Source organism: Notechis scutatus, chromosome 9 (assembly GCF_049901735.1).
Source record: "Notechis scutatus isolate UNSWTSFEM ecotype Mainland chromosome 9, rNotScu1.2, whole genome shotgun sequence".
Lineage (NCBI taxonomy): Eukaryota > Metazoa > Chordata > Lepidosauria > Squamata > Elapidae > Notechis > Notechis scutatus.
This window is the reverse complement of record NC_142017.1, coordinates 23,753,659-23,774,361: the sequence shown is the minus strand read 5'-3', so window position 1 is coordinate 23,774,361 and position 20,703 is coordinate 23,753,659. Positions and strand designations below refer to the sequence as shown.

The 20,703-nt window shown below is 44.6% G+C and overlaps 2 protein-coding genes across 13 annotated transcripts in view; both read right to left on the bottom strand.

Moving 5' to 3' along the window:
* Positions 1-3,171: 3,171 nt before the first annotated feature.
* On the bottom strand, positions 3,172-18,341 carry SETD6 (SET domain containing 6, protein lysine methyltransferase). Of its 7 annotated transcripts, none has more exons than XM_026684174.2 (8): positions 18,205-18,341; positions 17,761-17,905; positions 17,279-17,420; positions 16,399-16,593; positions 12,204-12,324; positions 11,692-11,872; positions 10,637-10,779; positions 3,172-3,775 (listed from the first exon to the last, which is right to left on the bottom strand). In XM_026684174.2, the coding sequence occupies exons 1-8, from the start codon at positions 18,313-18,315 to the stop codon at positions 3,473-3,475; spliced, it is 1,341 nt and encodes a 446-aa protein (XP_026539959.1). In that variant the 5' UTR covers positions 18,316-18,341; the 3' UTR covers positions 3,172-3,472. The 7 variants fall into 7 exon arrangements, with proteins under 7 accessions (XP_026539959.1, XP_087828015.1, XP_087828017.1 ...); XM_087971889.1 differs by having other exon boundaries at positions 17,279-17,417; XM_087971891.1 differs by lacking the exon at positions 16,399-16,593.
* Positions 18,342-18,464: 123 nt separating this feature from the next.
* The window catches only part of NDRG4 (NDRG family member 4), a 35,488-nt gene continuing 33,249 nt past the window's right edge, over positions 18,465-20,703 (bottom strand). For all 6 annotated transcript variants that reach the window (XM_026684177.2, XM_087971894.1, XM_026684179.2 and 3 more), the window contains one exon: positions 18,465-20,010. In XM_026684177.2, the coding sequence (XP_026539962.1) occupies positions 19,856-20,010 (155 nt within the window). In that variant the 3' untranslated portion in view covers positions 18,465-19,855. The remainder of the gene's footprint in view (positions 20,011-20,703) is intronic.

Sequence of the window (20,703 nt, the reverse complement as noted above, 5' to 3'; positions counted from 1 at the left end):
GTGGAGCCTTTTTCACCAATGGCAGGAAGATAAAGGAGAGTTTTCCTGTCTGTCCATTTCTCAAGCTCGATGTGGACTGGGGGAAGGATGGTGGTTGGGGATTCCTTTTCCCTACCTTTTACGAGGAAGGCTCCATTCCAAACCTTCAGCGTTGCAATCCTGGGATACACTGACGGCTCGGAATGGAACTTTTTTTACGAATGGTGGGAGGATGGGGAGTTTTCCTGTCTGTCCATCCCTCAAACTCAATGCAGACTGGGGGAGGGATGGTGTGTGTGTGGGGGGTGTTTCTCCTTCCAATTTTCCTGGCTTTCATAGGGAAGGCTCCATTCTGACCCTTCAGCATATCCCAGGATCTTGCAAGGCTTGTTCTGGCGTTGTGTGCTGGCGGTGGCACTGCATACACTGCATACACATACACCAGTGCAGCCACTCACGGCAGGATACCAGCTGCGCAATGCCACACAGCCTTGTGGTGTCCTCCAGGAGGCTGTGCCGGTGTGGCAGGCCTCATGGCAGTGCTGCCACTCCTACACACGGCTCGCTCAAGTTGCAAACAGCCGAGATACCAGCTGAGTGCAATGCCACACAGCCTTGTGGTGTCCTCCAGGAGGCTGTGCCGGTGTGGCAGGCCTCATGGCAGTGCTGCCACTCCTACACACGGCTCGCTCAAGTTGCAAACAGCCGAGATTTTTGTGGCCTTTACGTGCCTGGGATGCCTGCAGAATACCAGCTGGGATGCCTGCAGGATACCAGCTGCGCAATGCCACACAGCCTTGTGGTGTCCTCCAGGAGGCTGTGCCGGTGTGGCAGGCCTCATGGCAGTGCTGCCACTCCTACACACGGCTCGCTCAAGTTGCAAACAGCCGAGGATACCAGCTGAGTGCAATGCCACACAGCCTTGTGGTGTCCTCCAGGAGGCTGTGCTGGTGTGGCAGGCCTCATGGCAGTGCTGCCACTCCTACACACGGCTCGCTCAAGTTGCAAACAGCCGAGATTTTTGTGGCCTTTACGTGCCTGGGATGCCTGCAGAATCCCTGTTCCGGTGAGGCCCAGCATTTGGGCTCCAATGCATTCTCCTCCTGTGCACTCATGGCATGTCCAGCTCACCAAGTCTGGCCTGCTGCACCTCAAAAAAAGTAAGGCCTCCTCCAAAATAAGCCCAAATGCTTGTTCTCAGTCTAAAAACTCAAGTCTTATTGTCGAAGAAACACAGTAAGAAACTGAGATGGCCTATGGGATTTGAACAGCTAGATGGTTCCCTTATGGGGTGTGTTTGTGCCAGCAACCTACCTGATAGAGCCAGTGAGCGTAAGGCTGGGGAACCACATGGAACCACTATCTGCTTTATCATGGGCCCCGAAATGACTGAGACCATGATCCTAGGGCTAGTCTGGCTAAAGAAATGGAATCCAGCAAATGATTCCGAGAACAAGAAAAGAAAATGGCTAAGCAACAGGAAATACGGAAAGCGCCAGGTGCCAGTCACAAATCATCAAAAATGAATTCCATGTTCAAAAAGCGATTCCAAGTGTATTCCATGATGTCCAGGGAGATGGAGATGCTTAGCACCTAACTAGGGGATTCATCCAGCTGGCCAAATCCTGTGCTTTTCAAATAAAAGATGGGTCCCTGAGGATGTGCATTGATTATAGGGGTATAAACACCATTTGTGTGGAGGACATGTACCTCCTGATGAAAGACACATTGGGTTACTTGTCAAAGGAAGTTTGACAAGCTGGACTTGAGGGAAGTGTACTACTAAGCTGGACTTGAGGGAAGTGTACTACTGAGTGAGGATTAGAGAGGGAGACAAGTGGAAGACTACATTCAACTGCCCCTTAGGATGTTACCAATTTCGGGTGATGCCATTTTGACTCCAGGGGGCACCAGCCGTGTTCATGCAGCTAATAAATAAAGTCCTACATGAATACTTATACAAGGGATACTGGTGTACCTGAACAATATTTTAATTTATAACTGAGACTATAGAACAACACGTAAACCTTAGCTGTGCTAAGGAAGCTGCTAAAAGCCCAACTATCTTCTGACTTCTTCTGACCTAGGGTAGTGTCATGCCCCTGGTGGAGTCTGACTCTGAGGAAAAAGAGGAACAGCCAACAGGGAGTGGGAGTGTGGCTCCAGAGGTGGTGGAGGAGGCTGGGGAAGGGCAGAGCCCATCCCCTATCCATCCTAGGTCATGCAGGGAGGAGAGGATCAGAGAAAAGCAAGGTCTACTCAAGAGAAGATTACCATGGATTACCACCTCATGGCTTGCAGGTGGGAGCTATGTATATAAGTTTCCAACTGCGCAGTTAGAATTGCTGAAGTCAATTAGTGTTCACCTTGAAAGAGGCTTATCTTTGCTGGCGTTCTTCCCATGGACTTTTCTCCGCTATTTTCCTAGAGTTTATAATTAGTTATCTCGGCTTGCTTCAGAACTCTCATCAATGCGGTTTATTTTGGTTTTGTTTGCCTCCTTATTTACTTTTGTGACTTTAAACTGTGTCTAATAAAACAGTGAAGTTGAAGGCTTTACCGGACTTTAATATGTTTTGGGTTATTTTGAGAGACTACGGGTCATCACAGGTAGTCTAACCAGGTTAGACTACCTAGGGTATCTCCAGGCAAGGTGAAAGCAATCATATAGTGGGTGGTCACAAGGACCAGAAGATAGTTGCAGAGTTTCCTAGGATTCACAAACAATTCATTCCCACTTTCGCACAAATAATACTGCCCATCATGAACCTGTTAAAAATGGGGAATGGGGTGAACCCTAACCCTAGACCAAGTCAACCCTTGGACTGTTTTGTTACCTTCCCACCGAAGTGGTACCTATTAATCTACTCACATTTGCATGCTTTCCAACTGCTAGATGGGCAGGAGTTGGGGCAAGTAATGGGAGATCAACCCCGTTACGTGGCACTTGAGTCTCAAACCCAGGTTGTTAGCTTTTCAGGTGACAAACTCAATGTATTTAACGACTGAGCTGTTGCGCCCCTTTAAGTTTTCATACTGTGGGTCATATTTTAGAGATACTACCTACCAGTTGCGGTATCCACTTATTTCTATACAGTCTTCATAGTAAAATGTTTATTCTATGCCAAATTTCCTGTAATCCTTTAAGAATTGAACCTGACAAATTATTCCAAGCTATGACAAAAGTCCAACTTTTTGTTCATCTTTGTGACATTCTGATCACCAGCATCTTTAATTCTTGTGAATGAACATCACCAAAATATATTGGTGCCTGCAAAATTGTTCAGAGGTGTCATGTTAAAAGTTGTTGGCTTTGCTTCTGTGGTAGACATGGATGTAAACAGCTTTCTTCTGAAGAAAAGTCTGAGCAATTAGGTCCTCGAGGGACAGAAACAAACTCCAGCTATGGAATTCATTTTTATTGCCTATGAAAACAGCCTCCAACTGCTTAGAAGGCATCCAGGCCCCAAAACTGCCACCCTCACAGCAGCAACTACTTTGCCAGATCAAGCAACTGATGCAGAATCTTCTTCTGGCCGTATCGCACTTGGAGGGCAAATTGCTCCCGGTGGCTTAATTCCAAATAAGCCTGCAGGTCTCCCAGCATCGTTTCCTCCTCCTTCAAACTGGAGGAAAAAGCCTTCAGTGTTAGCATTGTGGCATCAAAGAGAAGCTTCTTCTGAGCAGCACTCAGGTTGGGTATCATAGTTACTGACTGGATCAAGCAAGCGGTCCCTTTTCTATCAGTCTTAGCCTCTTTAAACTCTTTGAATTCCTCTGCAGACATAGTCAGCACCTGTGGTAAGACACACACAAACAGACCACCCCTAGTTAGAGATGTCAACCAAAATCAAATTTCACCAAGCAAACTCACTTTTGACTTTCAATCTAAAACTGCTTTTCTCAGTGGATTTCAAGCAGTGACTCAGCTCATCTTTTCTTAAAAGTCTGCCAATTTCATCCTTTGCAGGGTTTTGTCTTACATGCTGTATGACTATATGCTGCAAGACAGCGAAAATGCTCATAGAGAAGAGAATCACAGCATAATTGAGGAGTTAATGCAAGCATTTTACAAAACACCAAGTATGTAATGCATACATAAAAATAATGGGAGAAGGGGGAGATTTTCACAAGTGGAACTCTCTGTATTATTGGTGCCATTCTGCAGTCACATGTTTTTCTGTGCTGGAAATATATTTCAACATATATATATATATTTAGGAAATATATTTTCTCTACAGGTAGAGAAAAATATCAGTAGGCAAATTGTGTCTTTCCTAATACACCATTCCAAGCTCTATTCCTCCATGGAATAGAGAAGAGCAGGAAAGTATCCAAACCCATCTACTCTTTAGTCCAAGAGAAAATGCTTCGCAACCTGCCGACTGGAACCAGGACTGCTACTCAGGCAACAATACCAAAGACTTACAACTAGAGCCAAAACTAACAATTCTTTTGGCTCTTCAACCTCAGAGCAAGAAGGGATGGATGAAATATTCAGAATATACACAAGATACATGACAAGCAACAAACTCCCCAGATTTTCTAAGAAGGCAATAAAAGCAGAAATACTACAGAGAGCAAGAGATAAGCCATAAGGGAGAGAAATAGTAGTCCTGAAACAGATTCCTAGAAGAGACATAAGGAAACAGTATCAATTTTTGACAAGTAAATTTCAGATGGCTGATACCCAAGGGAATATTGGTGCCTTGGATGGGAAAAAAACATTGACTGATAAAGCAGAGCAATCTTATGACCAGTATTTTGGGTCGTATGAAGAAAAAAGAAGAGGGAAAATAGAAGATAAAAGGCAAGAGGAAGCAGTAGGAGGGGTAAACACACAACAACAGGAAGGTGAAATAGAGCTGGATGAAAGAGCAGAACGAGAAGGCGCAAGGATAAAAGAACAGAGAAATAAATAAGAACAACTAGAACAACAAGACCTATTTATAAATAAAGTCATGGAAGAAGAAATAAAGTTGCTGTCCATTAATATAAATGCATTGAACTCTCCTATGAAAAGGAAAAGGATCTTTAATAAATTAGAAAAATTAAAGTTATATTTAATTTGTCTTTAAGAGGTCCACATTAAAATACAATATAACAAATTGGAATATCCTAAAATTGGGAAATTATATTTTTCATTAAGCACAGCAAAAAAATGGGTTATATATTGAAGAAACAATAGACCCTGGACACATTTTTGGAGATGAAGATGGGAGGATTTTGATGGTGGAGGTGACAATGAATTATATACAGATGCTTTTGATAGAAATATATGCACCAAACAAGAATTCTATGAAAAACTCCATCAGAAAATTGGAATATGAACATATTTGCATGGTAGGAGATTTCAACACAATTGTAGATGCAGAATTCGATTATAAAAGCAGTAAAATAGGCAAAAAAGCTAGAAAAACACTTCCAAAGACATTCTTCAAAATGGCAGAATAGGTATTCAAGAATATAGATAGAAGAAGAAAACTCAATATTCATTTTATTCAAATAGACATAAATCTTGATCAAAAATAGATGGATGTCACCGGAGTTAAAAGCAAATGTGCAAGAAATAGAAATGGAAACAAGCATTTGGAAAAAAAATACTTTGAAGAATTAAATAAAATAATATTAAGGCAAGGGGAAAAAACAAGAATAAGTTGAAAATGCTACAACATTCAAAAAATACAGTGGATTGCCAGATTGGGAATTGTACACTGCTCAAAAAAATAAAGGGAACACAAAAATAAAACATCCTAGATCTGAATGAATGAAATATTATTAAATACTTCGTTCATTACATAGTTGAATGTGCTGACAACAAAATCACACAAAAGTTATCAATGGAAATCAAATTTAGCAACCCATGGAGGTCTGGATTTGGAGTTACACTCAAAATTAAAGTGGAAAAAAACACTACAGGCTGATCCAACTTTGATGTAATGTCCTTAAAACTCAAAATGAGGCTCAGTAGTGTGAGTGGCCTCCACGTGCCTGTATGACCTCCTTACAACGCCTGGGCATGCTCCTGATGAGGTGGCGGATGGTCTCCTGAGGGATCTCCTCCCACACCTGGACTAAAGCATCCCCCAACTCCCAGACAGTCTGTGGTGCAACGTGGCGTTGGTGGATGGAGCGAGACATGATGTCCCAGATGTGCTCAATTGGATTCAGGTCTGGGGAACGGGCGGGCCAGTCCATAGCATCAATGCCTTCGTCTTGCAGGAACTGCTGACACACTCCAGCCACATGAGGTCTAGCATTGTCTTGCATTAGGAGGAACCCAGGGCCAACCACACCAGCATATGTCTCACAAGGGGTCTGAGGATCTCATCTCGGTTCCTAATGGCAGTCAGGCTACCTCTGGCGAGCACATGGAGGCTGTGCGGCCCCCTAAAGAAATGCCACCCCACACCATTACTGACCCACTGACAAATTGGTCATGCTGGAGAATGTTGCAGGCAGCAGAACATTCTCCACGGCATCTCCAGACCCTGTCATGTCTGTAACATGTGCTCAGTGTAAACCTGCTTTCATCTGTGAAGAGCACAGGGAGCCAGTGGCGAATTTGCCAATCTTGGTGTTCTCTGGCAAATGCCAAATGTCCTGCATGGTGTTGGGCTGTAAGCACAACCCCCACCTGTGGACATCGGGCCCTCATACCACCCTCATGGAGTCTGTTTCTGACCATTTGAGCAGCCACATGCACATTTCTGGCCCGCTGGAGGTCATTTTGCAGGGCTCTGGCAGTGCTCCTCCTGTCCCTCCTTGCTCAAAGGCGGAGATAGCGGTTCTGATGCTGGGTTGTTGCCCTCCTACGGCATCCTCCACATCTCCTGATGTACTGGCCTGTCTCCTGGTAGCGCCTCCATGCTCTGGACACTACGCTGACAGACACAGCAAACTTTCTTGCCTCAGCTCGCATTGATGTGCCATCCTGGATGAGCTGCACTACCTGAGCCACTTGTGTGAGTTGTAGACTCCGTCTCATGCTACCACTAGAGTGAAAGCACCGCCAGCATTCAAAAGTGATCAAACCATCAGCCAGAAAGCATAGGAACTAAGAAGTGGTCTGTGGGCACCGCCTGCAGAACCACTCCTTTATTGGGGATGTCTTGCTATAACTGCCTATGCTTTCCACCTGTTGTCTATTCCATTTGTACAACAGCATGTGAAATTGATTGTCAATCAGTGTTGCTACCTAAGTGGACAGTTTGATTTCACAGAAGTGTGATTGACTTGGAGTTGTTTAAGTGTTCCCTTTATTTTTTTGAGCAGTGTACATAGTTACTTACAAAGACATTATATCAGAAATGCATTATCATCAGTATGGGTAAAAAAACAACACTATATGAAAATACCAGTCTGGCTCTCCACAATGGAGGCACTCATTTATCCAAATGTAATTAATATAGAAAACATTACCGGATTACAAAACGCATCAGAGTATAATATGCACCTTGGTTTAAAGGATGAAAACAAGAAAAACACGAGTTCCATTTTTGCTCTCCCCAGTGTCCAGAAGCACTCTGCAGGACAAAAATGGGCCTCAAAGCCTCCGCGCATCCCATTTTTGCCCTCCCCAGCATTCTGAAGGCCATAAACTGGCCTGTATTTTTTTTTGGGGGGGGGTGTGTGTGTGCATCTTATAGTCTGAAAAATATGGTACATATTAGATTCTACATATATTAACTGCAGCTATAATTGTATTTGGACAACAGTGGAAAAGTGAAGAGATCCCTACAGAAGAAAATGTGATTTAAAAATATTAGAATGTGCAGAAATGGATAGACTAACACTTACAATTAAGGAAAAGGAAGAAACTGAATATTTTTGGATATGATACTTATTTTATCAATGGCTAGCTAATAAAAACAGAAGTTAGAAACATGTAGATGAAAGAAAAGGACTGATGATATGAGAGAGGTTTGTTAAAATGGATAAGCAAATATTGTTATTATTATAGAACTAAAACCAATGTGATGAATATTGTTGTAAACACTTCATTATTTTCTAAAAATATTTGTATCCAGACAACACACTGTTTAACTAAAATTTAAATCTTTTTATGTTATAGATATATTAAAAAATTACCATATTTTTCGGACTATAAGATGCTCCAAAGTATAAGATGCACCTTAGCTTTTGGAGAGGGAAACAAGAAAAAAAAATCTGCCTCTGCTTCCCAGCAACTTGCCTCCTTGCAGCAAACAGCCTGTTTCAGCTTCAGCACAGCCTGATTTAGTACAAGCAGCTGATTGTCGGTTGGATCAGCCGCCCGACAACCAGCTGTTTTTGGCTGCAGGATCGCCATTGCCTATTGCCACCTCTGTGTGCCCCATTTTCAGCCTCTGCATCCCATTTTCAGTCTCTGTGTGCCCTGTTTTTGGCCTCCACGTGCCCTATTTTTGGCCTGTTCAGGTATCGGAATGGGCTGAAAACTGGGCCCCTGGAGGCTGAAAACAGGATGCAGAGGCTGAAAACACGTGGAGGCAATAGATGACCCCTGCAGCCTGAAACAGCTGGTCATGGGCTATGTGGGAAAAGGAAGCCTTTGCTGTCCACTGGGCTTTCCTAACTTGGAAACAGTTCTTAGAGGGTAATAAAATCCCATTTTAGTGTGGAGAGTGTGGAGAGATCATACAAAATTAGAGGCTTTAAATACCCCAAGAAAATACCCCTAAACAACTAAGATGGGCTCAATATTTCAATTGATTCAATTTTAATCTCTGTTTCATACCAGGAGAAAAAAATTTGGGCTGATGCTTTTTCATGTATGCCTCAATACAAAAATACCAAGGAAGTGGTACATTCTATCATCCCTTCCAGCCAGCTCACAGTGTCAGCTCCATAATTCTGTGCAAGGGGAATTATCCAGGTTAGTGTTAGATTTACTGATGCAGAAATTTAAAGAGGCTTTGGAACAAGATTCTTGGTTCCAGAACCATAAATATGCCAAAACAAGATCTGGCATGGAAAGGGACTAAAGTGTACATCCCAAATAGTCACAGGACACTAGTGTCAGAAAGAACACATGATGCAAAATCAGTCGGTCATTTTGGATTTGTAAAAACTCATCATCTTGTGAAAAAGCAAGTTTTGGTGGCCAAAATGAAAAGGGACATAAAAAAATATGGTGCAAGTTGCTCAGTTTGCACTTCCATGAAGCAATTGCCTGGGAAAACCCCAGGTCACCAGCTAGGGAAGTAATAGCAATGGATTTTATTGTCTGAGAGTACTGGAAATACTGGAATATGGACAGTAGTTGACTTATTCTCAAAGCAAGCATCGCTTATAGCTTGTCCAAAGCTCTCCTCAGCTAAAAGTTTGGCCAAGATGTTTGTGCAGCATATTTATAGACTGCATATGGAAGTATCATCTCAGACAGAGTGGTTATGTTCCCTGCAAAATTTTGGAGAGAATTAATTCAATCAATAGGATGCCTGAGATTCCTCAAGAAACTTCCTTTTCAACATTAACAGAGTGGATGGCCTGGGGTAAAGCTTTGGGAAAAGCACCAAAAAACAACAACAGGCAGGTAAGAAAAAGATCTACTCAAAGGGAATTTAAAGTGGGTGACAAGGTACATTTGTCCACAATATACTTGACCTTTAAAATACCTTATAAAAACTAGGTCCTAAATATTGACCCTTTTACTGTCATAGCATACATCAAACCAGTTGCTGTAAAACTGCAACTGTCAAGGGATTTTAAATGGATTTATCCAGTGTTTCATGTAGCTTATTAAAGCTGGTTCAAGAATGAGGCCAGTAAAGAAACCACCTCCACTCCCAATTCTAGTTAAGGGAGAGAGGCATTGGGAAATTGAAGAAATTTTGGATTCTAGATATTGTAGAGGAAAATTGCAATATTGAGTAAGGTGGAAAGGACACCCCTTTGTGGAGGCACAATGGGTAGCAGTGAATGTTACAGCAGCTAAGCTAATAAAAAAAAATTCATTCTAGATACCCTGAACAACCTCGGTGAAGGGGGAGATTAGGTAATTAAAATCCTAAGCATAGTCTATATGTCTATATATTTGTTTTTATACATTTCCAAATCTATTCTTCTTTTGGGGGGTTGGAATGTAGGTAACTTTTGCAGCTACGTGCCTCTTATTTTCAAATTGCCATTAGAGTAAGGAGTTGTTGCGTTAGATGGAGAAATGAAACCTCAATGATTCCACTGAAGACTGGGAGAGCCTAAAATCTTTTCAAGGACATCGTAGCTGGTGTGAGGTTGAAGCAGACAATTCCCATAACAAAGTGAACTTATTTACATGGACTATGTGAGAGGTTGGGTGTTTGGCTGGGGAAATGGTTTAATTCTATGAACTGGTGTCTGGGAATCTCAGTTAGTTTTGCTTCGACATTACCATGCAGTGTATTCAATAAACAAGATTTTCAGAAATGGATTCTATTTGGATTCTCAAGCTGGCTGTTGACAGTTTTACTCAATGTTAATATATGTTACTAGTCCATGTATGATATGCCATACACTAAATGAATAAACCCACAGTTGAATCTCTTGATATGTGGAAAATTAATTCTAGGCTTTTGAAATTAGAGCAGCCATAACAACAGCATAAAGCAGGGAGCATGCCCAACCTTCCTGCTGCTTAACCAAAATAATTCCCGGATTAGGATGTTAAATCACTCACCTGCAATGCCACTGAAAGCTCCTCCTCAGTGAAAACTCTCTCCCAGCCAATCACAAATGCCCCTTCCTCACCCACCATTTCCTGATGGCAAAGGAAGTTCCATTGGTCCAGGACCAGCTTTTCTTCCATGTCTGTATCTGTGGCTGATTGAATAACATAAAGTCAGAAGCAGCTCTGGAATGCTTTTTGGAAAAGAAACAAGCCTGTCCTTCTCTGGTTCAAAAACCTTTTGTCTTCCTGGTTTAATTGAAAAGTGGCAAAGTAGCAGTTCTCTTCTACTTAAGTGTTGGTTGGTTGGAATTTACAAATAAGCAACCTTCTCAATCTAGTGAACACAACTGAAATGTTCAGTGCGGAAGAGACTTCAGCTCCATCCTAAGAAAACTGAGTGTTCGGCCACCAGGGCCAGGGAAGTCACCACCCTTGGGTGATCTTGCGCTTCACCAGTTAAGGCCATTCAGGGTCCTTCTGGACTCCTAGCTACTGCTTAGAGCAGGTGGCAGCCATGGCCACAAGGGCCTTTGCATGGGTTCTCCTGATGTGTCACTTCTGCCCTTTCCTCAGTTGGAAGGCTCTTCTGCTCTGCTGAGCTAGGATTGTTATGCTGCACTCTACATGGGCTCCCCTTGAGGAGCAACCAGCTGGCTTAAAATGAAGCAGTACCTGCAGCAACAGGCCTATCAACCAGCCCTCAATGGATTGTCTTCAATTGTTTCTATCTATCCAGGAAATTCCTGAAAGTGAGTGCTTTCCAGGTTCTCTTTTTGTTACTGTTCATCAATCTGTTCTGCCTAAATGTAACATAATCTCTAGTTCAACTGAGCTCTATTAGAGGCAGAAAGTCCTTCTCAAACATTGGAAGTGCCCCCCCCACTTCCCTGAGTGCTATATAATCAATTACAATGGCCTCTCCAGCCCACCTTCCATTACGCTCTCAGAAGGAGATTGTCAGATGATGACCTGCCCTGTATTGTCTGACTGAACCTGTCTGAAACAGAAAATCTCCAGTTTCAATTTGAGGTCCTCCTCGTGCTAAATAAGGGTCAGCCACTTGCCTTGAAGTGCAGCTTTCAGCAGCGTCGACATTTGGATGTCAGCAGTGTCATTGGTATTGCCAGGATAGGCCTCAGCAAAGCCATACATGTGGAGGAGCTGCCAGTTGGCCATTTCTCCATAGGTATTGAAGATCTCCTGGCCTTTGCGCACAGGCTTCGTGGTGACCATTTTCAAGGACTCCTGCCAAGACAGCAGGAAAGGGGGCCCCTTCAGATTCCTTCTTGTTTTGCTCTGCTGAGTATCTCTAGAAAAAAAGCTCTGCCTGGACCATCTGCAACCAATTGTCTCTCAACAGAAGTCATTTTCACTTCTGCTAAGTGCTGAGCTGTGCTTGCTCCACTGACCTAGAAAAGGGCATCCACGGCAGGGCACAAAAAGAAGGGTATCCCTGCCCTGAATCCCTTTTCCCGATATAGCAGGTGCAGCTCACCCTTCAAGCCTTCTTGGAAATGCATGTCTCAGGGCAATGCAACCTCAGGGATAGTAGAATGGCAGTGAGGCTCTTGCTCACCGGAGAATATTCCAAGTTGGCATTGTGGTTGGCCACGTGATTTAGAAGATCTGCCAGAGGCACCATCACTGGAGGATTAGGTTCTTCCTCCTCTTCTTCCTCATTCAGAGTTTCTTGGAAACTGCATCAAATTAAAAAGAAGTGACTGAAGCTCTTGAAGGAGAACAAAATTACACAGAGGCACATAAGGAGGGCAGCTGTGGGACCCCAAAATCTGCAAAGCTGTAACTAGGCTGACAGCCAAGCGGCCACTAAATCCATAAATTCTTTGGTTAAGGTTTTTGTTTCTTCACAGTATTCAAACTACATAAAAACGATAGACACTTTCTGCTAAAAGCTCAAATAACAGATGTTATGAGTTGCAGAAGCTAGGAAGGCTAGTCCTTGTTTAGTGACTACAACTGGGACTGGCAGTTGTCATTAAATGAAGTGGTTGCTAAGTGGAAAATCATGTGACAGAAACCATGCTTTCCTTCCCTGTCCCCCTTAGAATGCTCACCTTGGCATTGAGATAATTAGCAGTTTGTATTTGCATTCATTTAGAGAGTAACCTAATAATAAATAAAACTGAATAAGATTCATGGCAATAGTTTTACTCAGTGACCAAAAAAATTTGAAGTATTTGAAGTATTTTTAAATTTGTTTTTATGTTTTATAAGCTGCTCAGAGTCGATTGCTGAGAAAAGTATCTACAGAAATCAAATAAAAAGCAAATAAGAAAAAAGCAGGCACACAATGGGAAATATATTGGGCTGTTTGTGTGATGCACTAGCAGCTGCCACTGCCAACACATTGCTTTTGATGTGTATTCCCCATTAGGTACTTGCTTACTCTCTTGTAATCCCTTCTTCTCCAATCCCTCTGCTCTGCAAGGAAGGAGAAAAACAACAGGTCAGGGACACAATGGGTACTGACAGTACTAGTGATGATGTGATCAGGGGACACCATAAATATCATGTGGGCACTGTTTAACGTCCATCTCGATCTTTTTTTTTTGTCCCTTCCATTTAATTGTCATTGGGCTATGATCTGCCCAAGTACTTGTTTCAATATTTGTTTCTTGAATATTAGATATTAATTCTGATGAGATCCAAATCATATCCAATCTGGACCATGATAAATGTCTATTTGAATAAAAAGTAAATTGTTTAGCTTTAACATTTCTTTCTCTCCAAATATCTTTTAAGGTTAATTCATCTGTCATTTTAAAAAAAGATTTAGGGAGAGTCTTTCTATTTTGCTTTGTTGTTGTTGCTATATAATCCAGTTTATTGTCCACAATTCCATTAAAGTCTCCCATCATAATTATATTAACATAGTCCAGTCCAGTTATTTTCATGTGTAATTTTTTATAAAATTCTTCTTGTTTATCATTCGGAGCATAAATTGCAATCAAGAGTATTTTTATATTATTGTCCATTATTTCCACCATTAATACTCTTCCGTCTTCATCCGTATAGATCAATTTTGCTGAGATGACCTCTTTAATGTATAGAACCACTCCTCTTTTCTTACATTGTCAAAGAAGTAAATATTTTCCCTAATTTTGGTTGTACTAACAATTGTTCATGTTGCTTTTTAATATGTACTTCTTGTAAACAAATTTGACAACGTGAACTGGAGATTTATGTTATTACTAGTGGAACAGATGGGTTTTGCCAGAAAATTTGTCCAAGCAATAGAAGCCATATATAATAAACAGACAGCAAAGGTAATGATGGAGGGAGAACTTACAGATTTTATTAATATAAGAAAAGGCACAAGACAAGGATGTCCCCTATCTCCTTTGCTATTTGTATTGACTTTGGAAGTGTTGAATAGAAATATTAAAGATGATAAAAGCATAAAAGGAATGAAAATTAAAAAGGAAGAATTTAAACTGCAAGCTTTTGCTGACGACTTAGTCTTTATTTTGGAAGATCCGTTAGAAACAGCTCCAAAGTTATTGGAAAAGATAGAGATATATGGTGAGGTGGCTGGTTTGAAAATAAATAAAGACAAAACAAAGATTTTGACAAAGAACATGCTACTGAGACAAAGAGAAGAACTGGCAGACCTGCTGAAAATCCAAGTTACAAATAAGGTTAAGTATCTGGGGATACATTTGACAGCAAGATGTAGCACATTAAAAGAGAATAATTATATTAAACTTAAACAACAGATAGCTATAGACTTGAAGAAATGGGAAAACCTGCAATTGTCATTAATAGGGAGAATTTCAACAATTAAGATGAATATTTTACCTAGAATCCTATTTCTCTTTCAAACAATACCAATTAGGCTCGGAAAAGACTATTTGATGATTTAAATAAAATTATGTTGAAGTATATATGGCAAGGTAAGAAAGCGAGAATAAAGCTAAAGCTTTTGCAAGATGCTAGAATTAGAGGAGGTTTTGGTCTGCCCAATTGGGAATTGTACTATCAAGCTGCAAGTTTGATGTGGGTTAAGGAATGGATAACATTAAGAAAGACTAGATTGTTGATATTAGAAGGTCATGACTTGCTGTTGGGTTGGCATACTTTTTTATGGTATAAGGGAACTAAAACACAGGGTTATTTTAGAAGACATTATATACGGGAGTCTTTGTGGTTAAACTGGGAGAAGATAAAAAGACAATGTTATTTGAAAATTCCAGTTTGGTTATCGACCATTGAAGCATTTTCCTATCCTATAATTTATAAGAAGGAACAAACAGTTAGATATGGGGACTATTGGATGAAAAGGGTGAACTTAAATCAATACAAAGTTTAGAGGAACAAGGTATAAAAATGAATTGGTTTTCATATGCGCAAATACATTCAAGGTATGATGAAGATTCTAAAACAGAGGGATTCTATGATAAACAGACTGATTTAGATAAGATTTTGATGGGTACTGATGAGAAGGTGATTAAAAAACTATATGGTTATTTACTGGGAATTAAATTAGAAGAAGAACAAGTTAAAGAAACTATGATTGTTTGGGGGAAGAATTTTGGATAAGGGATTGATGGCAAAAGAAATGGCAAAAATTGTGGTCTCAAAATTATAAAATGACAATGTCAACAGCATATAAGGAAAATTTGTATAAGATGTTTTACAGGTGGCACTTTCCCCCGACAAGAATAGCAAGAATGTTCAAGAACAAATCTGAAAAATGCTGGAAATGTCATCAGATACCTGGCTCATATTACCATATGTGGTGGACTTGTGAGGACGCTAAAAAATATTGGACTAAAATTCGCATGTGGTTGGAAAAAATGACAAAAAAACGTGTAGATTTGAAACCGGAGTTCTTTTTATTGGGAATCTTACCAGATACATATAGTAAAGATTTGAAATACCTGATTGTAAATGTGTTAACAGCGGCTAGGATTGTATTTGCTAAAAACTGGAAGAATGAGAAAATACCATCACAGGAAGAAATTATTAAGAAAATATTGGAATGTGCTGAGATGAGTAGATTGACATTTGAAATTAGAGAGCAAGAGGATAAACAATTTTATGAAATTTGGGATCTTTTTTATCAGTGGCTAGATGATAAAATACGATAATAGAATATTTAGAAAGTTAGATAACAAGGAATACTTTTATTTTTTCTTTTGCCTATGTTATTTGACATTATATCTATAAAGTGTTTTTAGGATAGATTTGGTATGATTATATGATTTGTTATAGAATAAACTGTTTAAAGTATTGTTCTCTTATAAAGCATGAATGATTAAAAGTATAGTCAAATGATTTATTAATAGCGATATTAGGATATATAATTTTGGATTGACAATATGAGTTGTTATGTAATATAACTGTAATTGAGACTACGAAATGAATGCACAAAATCGATGAACCAACCGACACACTGTACGTACATAAGAGAGTTGATGTTTTAATGTTTTGTTTGTCTTGTTTGTTTGTAGAAAATCAATAAAATTGTTTTCGAGAAAAAAAGAAATATCATGTGGGCACTGGTCATAAAGTTATTTTTTGGCAGTATTGTACTTCAAACAGTCACTGAACATAGCAGTGGGCTACCTGTATGTTTACTTAAAATGCAACCATTTCACATCTCTCCTGCCCAAACACTCCTCTCGGAGGGATTTGGTTTTGATTAAATATTTCTACCTGCATAGTTGCCCAAAGGAACTTCTTTTATCAGGAATTACTTTCTGTCTTGCTGAGGCTGCTAGTCCTTGGCCTGTGCCTCTTCCTATTACCTGTAAGCCATGACAAATGCCACCAGCTTCCGATAGAGCTCCAGTGTGTGCACCTTCGGGTTGAAGATATCTGGGTGGGCCTTCAAGAAGGGCAAGATGATAGAGGAATACTCCATCTCAATATTGGCCAAGTCTTTCTCCACAGCTTCGAGGACTCCTGTCCCTTGCAGAAGCTGTGCCCGTTCTTCATGACCCCTGCACAAGAGAGCCAGCAGAAAGAGCAGCTTCCTCACTGGAGAAGAATGCCATATCTTGTGTGTCTAATCCCAATTGGCCAAATAAAGTCATCCTATCCTACCCCAAAAAACGAAACTATAGGGAAAAGCTTGCAAGTTGTTCAGACATCCATTTCACAAACACTACTTTTGTATCTGCTTTGCTGAGATTTAAGTTTAGCTTCTGATGGAAAGCAGCTTTCATAACAGAAGAACAGGAGTGAGTGGAAAAGGGGGAAGTCTTAGGATGCCTCTGGGAAGCAGCAGGTTTGAAACAGCTGCCGCTAAAATGGCTACCACAAACACAGCCAGCTTTAATGGCTGTTGAAGCCAGACAGTTGAAACCTAGCCAGTTTTCCAGTGTAATTAGCATCTTAGACCAAGCCAACCCAAGAAATATTGGGGAAATCCAGGAAGCTTGGCATTCAGACAAATTAGCCCCTCTGTCTCCTCAGCCTTCCTTCTTCTTACTCCCGGTCAGATCTTGCTGTCTGCTTTGCCTGTTATGTTTTTTAATGTGTGTTTTTTCTATTCTTCATTTGGCCTCTCCAGTAGGCCTTCCTAGCTTCAGTGCATCTTCTTCACTGTCTGAACACTTGCTACATTCACACTATCTACACTGCACAGGAGGCAGGTAAAGAAGCCAGTGCAGCAGCTCCTCTTACCAGAACATGGGGTGATCCAAGTCAGTGAACTGGGGCCAGAGAGAGAAATAAGGCCCCCATCGGGAACTACTAAGTGTGCATTCGTAGAGGAGTGAAACCAGGAGAGGAACCCAGCCCGATGAGCTCTGAAGGGAGGCTTCTTCTAGTGAAGGCAGAGACAAGGAAGGCGAGGAACATCAATGGAGGGAACAAATCCCCCCTCCAGCACTGCAGAGGAGCTGCAGTCGAAGGAGCCCCTCCCGCACCCTCCGGTGGGGCCTCTGAAGAGCCCGGACTTCTCTTCCACCCCCTCCTCCCCCACCCCCCACCCCCGCAGAAGACTTGCACCTGCTTCTTAGACTTCCACCCCACCCACCTTCCTTCAGGGGCTGAGGAGGCCGGAGCGCGACCACCAGAAGGCCCGGGTCCCCTTCGGCACCCGATCCACCGCATCGCGCCCCAAACACGCCCCGATCCCCCCTCAGCACAGGCAGCGCCGGTACCTTTCCGCAGGAGGGGAGCGAGGGCGCTGGTGTGCTGGGACAGGAGCGCCGTCCGGGGAATGCTGAAGAGCTCTTCGCCGGCACCCAGGCTCTCCCTGGCCAACAGCCCGTAGGCGGCCGCGGTGCCCACGCGACTCACGCCGACCTGCAAGCAGGAGAGGGCAGCGGCCGAGAGCGCGGCTCCCTCGCCCAGAAGGCGAGGAGAAGCCCCGCAGGAAGGCAGGACGCGGCCAAGAAGCTTCCGGGCTCGAAGCTTCCAGCTCCCCCCGGCCCCCATTGGAAATGCAAGAGGCGCATCCGGAGGCTCCTTCCTCGGGCGAAGGACCCGCGAGGGGCGCCACGCAACAGACTCCCACCCCACTGCAGGGGCCACCTCGAGAGCCGTACAACTGGGACTCAGTGCCGCGGGGGCCCCTCCCACCAGACCCCCCGGCGCAGGCCTACCTTGGCGCTCAGCTGCACGCCGGCCTCGGCGCACCAGCGCAGGAAGGCAGGCAGGGCGCACGCGGGAGATGCGGGCTCTCCGCACCGCGGCCGCTTCGCCGCCTCCGCCATCCCCTTCGGCCGCTGGCTCGGAAGAGAGCGGAGGCACCCGGAAGGAGGGCAATGGGCCGGAAGAGGAGGGCAGAGGGGGCGGGGCTGAGTCGGATTCCCCCTCGTCCCCCCGAAAAGCGCCGCGAGAGGAAATGAGCGAGAGCCGCGGCGAAATGAAGAGAGGCGGCGGTTTAATAGGCTCCAAGTCTACAAGGCGCTGCAAAATAGGACAATTCCGTCGGTCTCCGGCCCGGAGCCGGAACAAGACAAAAGAGGATGCGGGCGATCACGGTGACGCGGCCCCGCGGTGGGCTCGACGCCGGTTCTGGCGATGCGGGAGACTCGACGTGCCCCTTCGGACTCCCTCCGGCCCCACCAACGGGAAGGGGCGGCCCTCCGGTCTCGGGAAGTTGCTCGCGGGCGGCCAGTTCCAGGCCGGAGCCTGGATGGCCTCTAAAGCCGAGGCCGGAGGGGAGCGGAGGGTTGGGCTCTCCCTGCCCCATGCAAAATGACACCCACCCCCACTAAAGGGCCTTGACTGGGAATCGGCCCGAGCAGCAGCCGCCGCTCTGAATGAGGAAGACCTCCCGACTCTCCTGCCCGGCCTCCCTTTACTCCCTGAGGCCCATTTCCTGGCCCGGCGAGTGCGGGGAGGCCCCTGCCTGCGTGGCTGCGGCGCTTGATGCCCACCTGCCCACCTCCGAGGGCCTCGGTGGCGGTGCGGCGGCTGCTGCCGACCCAGCCCAGCCAGCGCTCCTCCCTACCGCTGGGGAGGGGCTGCTAGGAGGGCGGATCAGCACCATCCTGTCCCCTGCAGCGGGAACCTGGCAGCGGACGGGGATCAAGCGGCTCCAGAAGATTCAGAGCCGTTCTTGGAACAGACCTCCCCTCCGGCCGGAATCTCCTGCTGCTCCCACTGTGAGCCTCTCAAGCAAGGCCTCCTCCCTCGGGGCTCCCTGCCACCCAGGCAGTGGAGGGCAGAGGGGAACTTCCCACACAAGCCCCTCCCGCTTGCAAGCGTCGTGCCTGGCCCACTTTGCAATTCCTGCCCAGCTGCTAGAATCAACTGCAGCTCAAGCATCTATCTGCGGGAACTGCTGCTGGCTGAGTTGAGTTACAGACCAACTTCCAAGCACAAGGCTGCACTATCCTTTCAATGCTGCCATTTTCCATCCCCACCAAAGGCCAGGAGCAGACACTTGCTGGGGCACGTCCTTTGAGGGGAAACGCCTTCAGGATGGCCAATCCCAAGCAGTGCCCTGCTTGCCTCCCTGTTCTGGGGGCACAGGCCAGGTGTGTTGCTACAGGAACCAACAGGGCTGCTTGGGCGGAAGGACGGATTGGAGCATGGGAACACAGTTACTCTAAAATGACATCTCTAACACAGGAAGGCAGCCTTGGGTAGGAAGCTGCTGCTTTCACTTTGAATCTGTCATGGCATTGGGAGAGATGGGCAGACAAGGAAACAGAAGCCACGAGAAGCAGCAAAAACAGCGGCTGGTGAGTAATGCAATGGTGGGTGGCCACAGCTCCCCGAACAAAGATGAGGCACTGGGGACTCTCAGCAGGACACCTCCATGGTGTGGTTGATCTGGCCCGTAGCTTCACTGCTTTCGGAGTGGGTGCAGGCTCTGGGACGGCTGCCATCCACCGAACTGGCACTGGTGAGGGAGGCTGTGCGCGAGCGGGCCAGGCGCGTCATGCTGGCCGAGGGCACTGCAGAGAGGCAGAACAAGGATCACTGGGGGGGACGGGACTGGGCAACTCGGGCACCCAAGAAGAGCCTAGATGGCACAACCAGGGAAGTGGCATTCTGCTCCGACTTCTTTGGAGCATGCTGGGATTTCGTTCACTATGGCAGAATGGGACAACTCGCCACAGGGCAGCTTCATGGGACAACTCCCCACGGGAGAATGCCAGAGGCGAGGGGAGCCTCCTCTTCCTTCTCTGCTTCATCCTCCCCAATTTTTTTCCTCAGTCCAAGCTACAGAAAAGGAGGTTCTCCTCCAGAATTCTCCCATTACCTCACATTAGATGGATGTAACTAATAAAAGGAATTACAGCCCCACATCAACTCAGGCAAGGTAGCTAGAGGTGGTGAGTTGCCCCAGACCTTCAGTATGGATCCCAGCCTGTTTTGGAAGGCGAGCCGTTCCAGCACTCCTAAGTGCTCTGTGGGGCTGAGCCTTTTGCCATTGGCCAGGCTGGCTCTGGCTGTCAAGAAGAAGGGCACCAGGCTGCTTCTCCCCAAAGGATGGCAGTCAATGACTTGGGACGCAGGACCCCAACTGGCAGAGCTTTTACTCTGTGGCTCATCTCACCCCGTGCCTCTTCGTGGCAGCAAAATAGAGAGGAGCACCAGCTTCTCCCCAGAGGACAAGGAGCCCTGTGCCCCCTCCCCCCCGCTTT